The sequence below is a fragment of the Dryobates pubescens genome, chromosome 13 (genome assembly GCF_014839835.1).
Source record: "Dryobates pubescens isolate bDryPub1 chromosome 13, bDryPub1.pri, whole genome shotgun sequence".
NCBI lineage: Eukaryota > Metazoa > Chordata > Aves > Piciformes > Picidae > Dryobates > Dryobates pubescens.
In genome coordinates, this window is record NC_071624.1 from 9,118,254 (window position 1) to 9,127,109 (window position 8,856).

The 8,856-nt window shown below is 50.2% G+C and overlaps 1 protein-coding gene across 1 annotated transcript; it reads left to right on the forward strand.

The window, feature by feature from the left end:
* The first annotated feature begins 3,462 nt into the window (after window positions 1-3,462).
* On the forward strand, window positions 3,463-8,079 carry GMNC (geminin coiled-coil domain containing). The gene is made up of 6 exons (XM_054166555.1): window positions 3,463-3,539; window positions 4,167-4,260; window positions 4,391-4,717; window positions 6,094-6,210; window positions 7,425-7,713; window positions 7,888-8,079. The coding sequence occupies exons 1-6, from the start codon at window positions 3,463-3,465 to the stop codon at window positions 8,067-8,069; spliced, it is 1,086 nt and encodes a 361-aa protein (XP_054022530.1). The 3' UTR covers window positions 8,070-8,079.
* The last annotated feature ends 777 nt before the right edge of the window (window positions 8,080-8,856 follow it).

Consider the following 8,856-nt stretch of genomic DNA (forward strand, 5'->3'; position numbering starts at 1 on the left):
GGCTCCACAGTTCAAGAAGGATACAGTTACTGGAGAAACTGCAGCAAAGAGCCACTAAGATGATTAGAGGACTCGAACATCTAGCTTATGAGGAAAGGCTGAGAAACCTGGGTCTGTTTAGCCTGGAGCAGACAGAGGGGGGGACCTCATTGATGTTTAAAAGTATCTGTAAAGGGTGTCAGGAGGAAAGAGATTCTTCTCAGTGGTGTCCAGTGAAAGATCAATGGGCAATGGACACAAACTGGAATACAAAAGGTTCCATATAAACATAAGGAAAAAATTAACTCACTTTGAGGGGGGCAGAGCATTGGAACAGGCTGTTCATAGAGATTGTGGTCCGCTCTCTGGAGGCATTCAAAACCTGCCTGGATGTGGTCCTGGGTGATTTGTGCCAAGTGATCCTGCTCTAGCAGAGGGGTTGGACTAGCTGATCTTCAGAGATCCCTTCCAATTCCTGCATTTCCTGTGAGTCTGTGAAGTGTATCATTAACAACCACAAGCAGTAAAAGCTCTGAGAGGTTGCCTCAGATGAACAGGAAAAGAATTAGCAGATAATTGCTACTTGGGTTTTACATTATGCATTGATGTGTAATTGCTACCAGGATTTGAAGCTCATCTGTCATGACACACATGCAGCATTTTGCAAAATTAGCTCCTTTTCCCTTACATAAACAGCATTTGCCTTTCCTTGACGGTCGCCCAAACATCTCCCCAAGCCTATGAAGCTCTTGGGCTCTGATTTGGTGGTCTTCTACCTGTGCATCATCGTTCCCTCCCCAACACAGCAACCATGGTACTGTGACTCGACATTAATTTGTTTCACTCGGAAAGCAAAGCAGTGTGAAAACCCAAATCGACATGACACCAGCTGTAGAGAAGCAACCAAGGTTTCCTTCATACCTGCTTTTCACTCCAAGTGTGTGCCCTTACTCCTCCCACTGCTTCTCAGAGGCAAACAGCATCCCTGAGCATACAGTGCTCTGCCAAGAGGAATCAGAGACAAGAGTCACCAGCATTGTGCCAGGCAAGGGGCCCTGTCTAGAAGCAGCCATGAGCCAGCAACACTTCTCTCCACACCCACCCAAAGGAGGAAAGAAACTTTGTCCACTCATTGTCCCTCCCTACAGGTGATGTTTAGAAACTCAGCGCTCCTCTTTCTGCAGCTGTTCTTCTTCGAGGGATGAGCTATGAAGTGATCCAGGGCTGCTAGAAGGGGCAGTTGAGCATGCCCCGCACAGGACAGGCTCCTCTGAACCTTGCCTCCACCCCAGGGCCAGGCAGGCACCTCCGTAGGCTGCCTGGAGACGCCAGGAGCGGGGCCGTGTAGTCAGGAAAGCCGGCGCCGTGCGGCGCAGCTGGACCCAGGCTGAAGCAGGTCGCAGGCGGCCGCCGGCCCTCAGCCACCGCAGCTGCTCCACGCCGGGTGCGGGCGCGGGGCGATGACGCCACCGGGGCGGCTCTCCTCCCCCAGGGGCCGGGCCCGGCGCTTCCGCGCCCCGAGGAAGCCGCAGTGTGGTGGCTGCGTTGGGCGGCAGCGGCCTGAGCTTGTGGGGGCCGGAGGGACCGTGGGGACCGGACGGGTTCCACGGGGTCCTTGCGCCTCGCATGGGGTTGCTCCGACCCCTGAGCCCATCTCCAGTGTGCCCTGGGCTTGCCACCCGGAGGCTTCCCGCCCACCTGGCTGCCTTTCCAGCTCACAACCTCTAGTTCAAGGTGCAGGCGGCCTCGGGGCTGCGGCCTGTGTCCGGGCATGCTTATATGCCTCCCCTGGGCCCTTCCCCAGCATGGTACTGACCCACTGAGCCCCAGGGTGGTGTGACTGGTGTGCCTGGCCAGGGCAAGAAGTCAGCCACCGCTGCAGCACCCCAGGAAGCTCCCTGAGGCAGATCGGTGAAGGACAAAGGGACCCAACCAAACCAAGGAGGGCTGCACTGGGCCTTGGCACTTGTTAGAAGTGTTTTGTAGAGCTCGTGTTTCTTGGCAGTGAAGAGTTGCCTCATGTGCAAACTCCGTGCAGGAGAGGTGTTGGTGCCCAAACTCTGCATTACCTGCACAGTTATAAAACGTACTGTGCAGAGCTGGGGGTGTCCCAAGGGTGTCAGCACACCCAGCTGTGGCGTGGATTTGGAGCATGAGCCCTCTTTAGAGTACCTCTGTTGGTAAAAACACAAAGCAGGAGATGTCAGCAATTCAATTTGTCACAGATGCCAACTGACCTTGAGCAGCAACCTAGGAAAATATGCCAATAATAAAGAAAATGGAAGGCAAATGACACCTCTTGTTTTTTATTGTCCCTTTATTGTGTCTTGCCAATGGAGTAACAACACTGAGCACCCTCCAAGGGAAAAAGGAAAGACCTCCCCATATGCCAGCCTGGCCTGCCTTCAGCCCAGCCTCACCCTCAGATGGCTGCAGTGTGTGTCCACAGGCAGGTCTCAGGTTACCTCCTTGAACAGCCTTTGCCATGGAAGGAGACAGAATCCTGACTGAGCAACTGCTCTACCTGTTAGCTTTTTTCCCCACCACCCCCTGCAGTATTCAGAACAGACCCTCAGTGAAGAGCTGTTTGTTCTGATTGTTTAAATGTTATTATTTTTTTTCCTGTCTGTGAATAACTCCAAGCCTAGCTGTGGATTTTAATTGCTGTGGAAATCTGGTGTGAATTAGAGGTGACTGCATGCAGGCAGTCTCTGTCCTTCACACACCTGTGTATGGCTTTTGCAACAGCTTATAGCACTGTCACAGCATTTCTATCCTGACATCTTCTTCTGGAAGTCTGGGGCTTGACATAAAGCTAATCCTCAATATAAGGAGACATTTGCAGAGGCTTGTCATTGTGAGGTGTATTGCTCTGAAATCTGCACTTTCCTCCTCAGAACTGTTCACAGAAGTGCTCTGAAGCATATTTGCTTCTACACACCCCTGAGAAGTTGGGGAAAACCCACTCCCTCAGCCAGGTATGTTGGACAAACTTGTTTCTTCCTACTGTATTTTACAACTGCAAACAAAGCTTGAAAAAAAGCCAAACAAACAAAGCAAAAAAAAATCACCAGCAACACCAGTAGCCCTGCTCTGAGCATGGGGGATGCTTCCCTGGATTCCTTCTCATTTCCTGGAGTGAAACTCAGACACACCAGTTTAGTGCTGTCCTGAAGCGTGTGGAGGCTTTTTTCTCCCCCTCTCTCTCCTTTTCTTTTCCCTCCTTCCTTGTGTTGATTTGTGGGGCCAGAATGACTTTGATTTCAGCAAGTTTGCTGTTTATTCACGTCACAAGTTTGACAGCTTTGCACCAAATCAGATTGCTGGGTTTCAGGAGAGCTCTGAGGCGTCACTGGGAGCTCCTTTAGATTAAACTCGCCTCCCCGGTCTCCCCCCTCTCCCCCTCCTTCAGAGCCATTTAAACCTCTCTGGGGCTTTAACAGAAACGTGCTCCCAAGACCTGCATTTCATTCTGCCACTAGCATGGTAAGTGCTCTTTGCATTTCTCTTGACCTGGAGGCAGAAAAGGAGGAGCTGGTCTTTGCCTTGGGGGGCTTGCAGTACGTTTTGTACCCTCTTTAAGACAGAGAAGAAAGAGGGTTCTCCTCTACCTGCAAGAGCAGTCTCTGCTGCTGTACCTTCCCATGGGTGAGCAGACTCCCTTCTTGAAGCTGCGAGCTCTGCCGTTGCCTTGCAGAGATTTAGATCTGCTGCAGATGGGAGCTATTTGGAGGAGGGAAAAGGAGTGAATCCAGACACAACCCCAGGCTTTGCTACTGTGCCGTCTGGGACTTCTATGGAGCTACAGGGGCAGAAAAGAGTACGAGTAGCCTGGAGGTGACTCTGCTGGCTTTGTGCTGCTTTGGAGCCGAATCAAGCCCCCAAAGTGGGAGGAACGAACTGGCCAAGGGCAGCCTGGGTCCTCCTTTCACCTAAAACCCACTCAGGACCACAGTATTTCCCCCACGGATTGCAGAAAACTGAGCTGCCTTCCTGGCATACCTCTGTTCGGAGCCCCTCTGCTGCGGGGTGCTGCGGCGGGGACAGCAGTGCCCAGGGGAAGTAGCAGGGCGGTGGGATGCCACTGGACGGGGGGGGCGGGGGGCGCGGGCTGTGCGGGCCCCCGTGTTGGAGCTAGGAGTTCCCACTGGGGCAGACGGCCTCTGCTAAAGGGTCCCCTGCGACAGGTACCTGAGCAAAGCCCGGCTGGGACAGAAGCGGGAGGGGAACGCTTCCCGGCGGAGCAAGGACCAGCCCGCAGTGCTGGGATGCTTCTCGCCGGTATGCGGCGGGACCGGAGCTGGACTGGCACCGCCTTCCCTCGGGGCCCGCCGCAACCCGGGGGCCGGTGGGGACGGGACGGGGAGCAGTCCGCCGAACGTGTCATCGCCACGGGCCCTTGCTTCCGCAGAGCACCGGCCAGCCGTGCCCACAACCGGACTTCGGCGGGGACCCGGGCTGCGCCTGCCCCTGGGCCGCCCCCGCCGGGGTTTCCAAGGAGACCTGGGCTGCCGTCTGCGCCGTGGAGCCGCCGCACAGCCAGGGCCGGCGGGAGGCTCGGCCGCCTGGTAAGTGCGCTCCCGCTGCCGCCGCCGTCGGGGGCTGGGCGAGGATCGAGGAGCGGGCTAACCCCTCGAGTCTGCTCCCCGCAGGCCAATTCTGCAGCCCACAGCTCGGTGCCCAGGACGCGGCGTGGCAGGGAGACCAGCTGTCCTCTCAGCTCTACCGAAACAAGCAGGTAACGTGCTCCGTGCCCCTCAGCAGCCTCGGTCTCGCCTTCCGAGGTTCCTGAACTCTATCTCATGTAGCACATCTCCTAGGTTGGTTGATGGCACTTCTCCCTCCCACTGGCAGGTGTGTGGGAAACTGCTTTATTTGGGTGGCCTTGATTCGTTGCTTGAAGTATTTGTCTCCCCCATGTTGTGTGCTGAAGCTGGGGTTCTGTATTCATTGCTCTCCTCTTCAGTGTATTGCATCAGCTGCATTGGTGCTGGAGGAGACCATGGGATGAGCTGGGAATCCCTCAGGCTCTTACGATGTGGACCCTCATGTTCACACATAATGTGTGTTTTCCCGAGTCCATCAGGGGTTAATTTCACGAGAAAGGATTCCACCAGGACTGGCTGCTTATAGGAAGGATCAGAGATTTTGACAAGAGTTTCCTTTTTACTTTGTATTTTCTCTTCTTTCCTTTTTTTTCTTTTTTTTTTTTTGTCTTTCTTCATAAATCCCATCAAGGGGCAAGAGAAGCTGTGAGCAGTCCTAGGAACCCTGAACAAATCTCTCTAATGAAATACTTGGAGTTATATTATGACACAGCTGATGGAAATTCATTTACTACTTTAAAGGACCCTGGAATCTAAACATCAGTGTACTTTTTTCTTTCTCTCTACCTCAATCATATAAATATATGCTTTTGATCCTGTGGTCAGCAGATGCCTGGAGTCTTTGGTAGGAGATCTTTTGTCCTCCTAAAGGAGGTTCCAGACCTATGATCAGAAGACAAAAACCTTTTTGTAAATATGTAGGCTTCCCATGAAAAAACTGTTGAGCATCTGCAAATCAAAACTGTTCAGATCTTGGGACCAACCAGGGATTATCTTAGCTCTGAATACGTATTGGCACAGTAAGGCCTAGGAGTGGAGGGATCACAGTATTACTGTAACATAAGGAGTGGCAGCTGAATCTTCCTTCTGCACGTAACCTACACAAGTTGTTAGCCTGTGGCTCCTCCTTCTCCTTTTCCCCGTGAGCCATCCATAAATGGGAATGAAAGAGGTGCAAAGGGATGCTTACTGGGAGCTGCTGTCATGTCCTTGACTGTTTCTGGCCATTAACAGGGCTCCCTGTGATTCTTTTCTGTCATTATTCCATGGTTACAGTCTGATTTTTTTCAGAGTAATCTTCTCAAACTCTCACTAAAGTATAAAGGAAGTCAAAAGTGAAAACTGAACAATCATGCCACTTAGATTTACAGAGACAAGAAGCTGGAGGGGGTTGGTCAAGTTCACAAAGCAAACACCCAGATCATCAAATTGAAGCAGCCTGTACCATAGGGCAGTTGCTATTAAGTTACAGAGTCAACACCTATTCATCAATATCTCTATTCCACAGCTTCAGGATACCTTGCTTCAGAAGGAAGAGGAACTTGCTAGGTTACACGAAGAAAATAATAACCTCCGACAATACCTGAATTCTGCCCTGATTAAGTGCTTAGAAGAAAAAGCCAAGGTATTGTGTTCAAAACTCTTGTACAGATGTGTGTGGAAGAAAAAGGTTGAATAGGTACATGCCATTAAAAGATAGGGAAAGTCTAAGAGTGCAGACAACCTGCAACATGAGATCTATTTAACTTCACAGAGCTGCCAAACTACTGGTCATGGATCTAAGGTGGCAGTTTCCTGCAGGAATGACATCCTGTCAGCTCTGACTCTGGAGACAGTGTAGCTCATGGCATACTTCAGTGTAGTTTCTAAATAAGCTAAGTTTATAAACAAGGTAAAATTATTCCATCTAACACTTGCTTTTCAATGACAAGTTCAAATCTGAACATATATGTCTTGAATGTGTCTGTTTTGTCAACTGTCCCTTAAGGACTCTTTCTTCTTTTTTTTTTTTTCCCCTTTTATGATGTTTTGAGTGCTTTCTGGTTTGTGTTAGAATAGAATAGAATAGAATAGGATAGAATAGGATAGAATAGGATAAAGTAGAATAGAATAGAATAGAATAGACCAGACCAGGTTGGAAGAGACCTTCAAGATCATCGCATCCAACCTATCATTCAACACCACCTAATCAACTAAACCTTGCAACCAAGCACCCCATCAAGTCTCTTCCTAAACACCTCCAGTGATGGTGACTCCACCACCTCCCTGGGCAGCCCATTCCAATGGGCAATCACTCTCTCTGTGAAGAACTTCCTCCTAACATCCAGCCTAAACCTCCCCTGGCACAGCTTGAGACTGTGTCCTCTTGTTCTGGTGCTGGTTGCCTGGGAGAAGAGACCAACCCCCACCTGGTTACAACCTCCCTTCAGGTAGTTGTAGACAGCAATAAGGTCTCCCCTGAGCCTCCTCCTCTTCTCCAGGCTAAGCAACCCCAGCTCCCTCAGCCTTTCCTCACAGGGCTTGTGCTTCAAACCCCTCCCCAGCTTTGTTGCCCTTCTCTGGACACGTTCCAGCAAGTCAACATCTTTCCTAAACTGAGGGGCCCAGAACTGGACACAGTACAAATTCTTCTCTTTCAAGAACTGGGTTGTTGCAGAGACTGTAAAGGCACAAGATAGTTTGTCATATCCATATGTTTAAGCACAGGGTGGAAGAAGAAGCATTTAAGGATCATAGCAAGCATCTTGCACATCTAAACTCTGAGATCAGAACCATGTTGGTTCCAGGTAACTAGAAGTTTGGATTTCAATCTTCTCTCTCCACCTCTTTTTTTAATAGAAGCTGCTATCCTGCCATGGGCAAAAGAATGGTGCTATTCTCAAAACCACCAAGAGGAGATTAAAGGAGGACCACTGCGTTGTTCCTCAAGAAACTCCTCATGCTTCCAAAGCTAGAAGGAACCTCTTTAATGAATTCACTGCCTGTGAAGAGCAAGCCAGCCCTGCTATAGACAGCTGGGTCTTGCAGACTTTAGGATTAAAAGATGTCAACACCATTGATGAAAATTCAGCTAACTACAGTGCCCTGTCCTCAGACCTTGGAAAAGACACCTACAGCCTGAGCCCTGGTAAAGCAATAGACTATGACCATAGTGAAGGAGTGGCAGCAGCTTATAGCTGCGGCCGTGTGCCTCCAGCCAGCAGCAGTACTCATGCATGCAGTGAGGACTCTCGCTTCCTTCCTCAGTTTTCTTCAGCACCATGTGTCTCCTCATCCGTGCCAAGTGTTTCCTCCCTCCCAGCCTGTGGGATGCCTTATCTGACTGGCAGCTTGTCACCCAACAAAACAGAAGTGGCCTTCACAACATCTCTCAGTCCTCACCGCAATGTGAGAACGCACACCTTCCACCAAGGACAGGCCTTTGTGCACAGGGGTGATGATGGAGGATGGAGGTTCACCTGGGTGCCCAAGCAGGCTGAATAAAGCACCTGGATTGAGGATCAGTCATAGGGGATGTAGGAGACAGAAACTTCATCTTGTACTTGATGCGGGTTCAGGCATCAAAAATAAGCCCCTTTGGGCTTTGCTAAATGCTACTGTATCACTTCTCATTCCATTCCAGATTTTCACGAGTATGGCTCCAGGTTGCACCAGGACAATTATTTGCCCCAGACCAGATGTACAAACTGAATCCACTTTGCTTGTGCCTGTGTCAAGGGACATGCTTTCACTTGCTTCATGGTTTTTCTGTCATCAGCTGGTAGTTTCCAGGCTGGAGTGCTTTTAGGTGTGATGATGACTCCAACATGCACCAAACTAGAAAGCATTTTAGGAATACAGTTTGGAAATAGCACCTCTCTCACAGGTGACAAGGCATAGGTTGGAGGCTGAGGATCAGCAGAATTATTTGTGTCTCTCTTGGCTACACAAATTGCCTTGGGCTAAGGCAGTCATGGGTATTTGTTAATGTGCTACACTAGGCTGACCTCCCTGCAGTTGCATGGTGCTGTCACATTCTTTGATGATGCCTCAGAGTAAGCAGGATTTACTTCTGTTGCCTGGAGGCTACTTAATTACAAGGGATTCATCAAGTCCAGGACATTTTCTTAAGGTGTGATTAGGAGACTACTGTGTTTACTGCATTGTGTTTTGAAGTGTTTTACCTGTCAGATAAAAGGAGTTTATAAAGTTTGAGCCCTGGAACAGGAACTGGAATTGAAGATGCTGTAGAGACCCTGCCATCCCCAGCCAAGGCCTTCATCCAGTATAC

Coding starts and splice junctions, on each gene's coding strand:
- GMNC (XM_054166555.1), top strand. CDS start 3,463: ATGGTAAGTGCTCTTTGCATTTCTCTTGACCTGGAGGCAGAAAAGGAG. Junction 4,261..4,390: donor TGCTGGGATGCTTCTCGCCG/GTATGCGGCGGG, acceptor TTGCTTCCGCAG/AGCACCGGCCAGCCGTGCCC. Junction 6,211..7,424: donor GCTTAGAAGAAAAAGCCAAG/GTATTGTGTTCA, acceptor TTTTTTTAATAG/AAGCTGCTATCCTGCCATGG.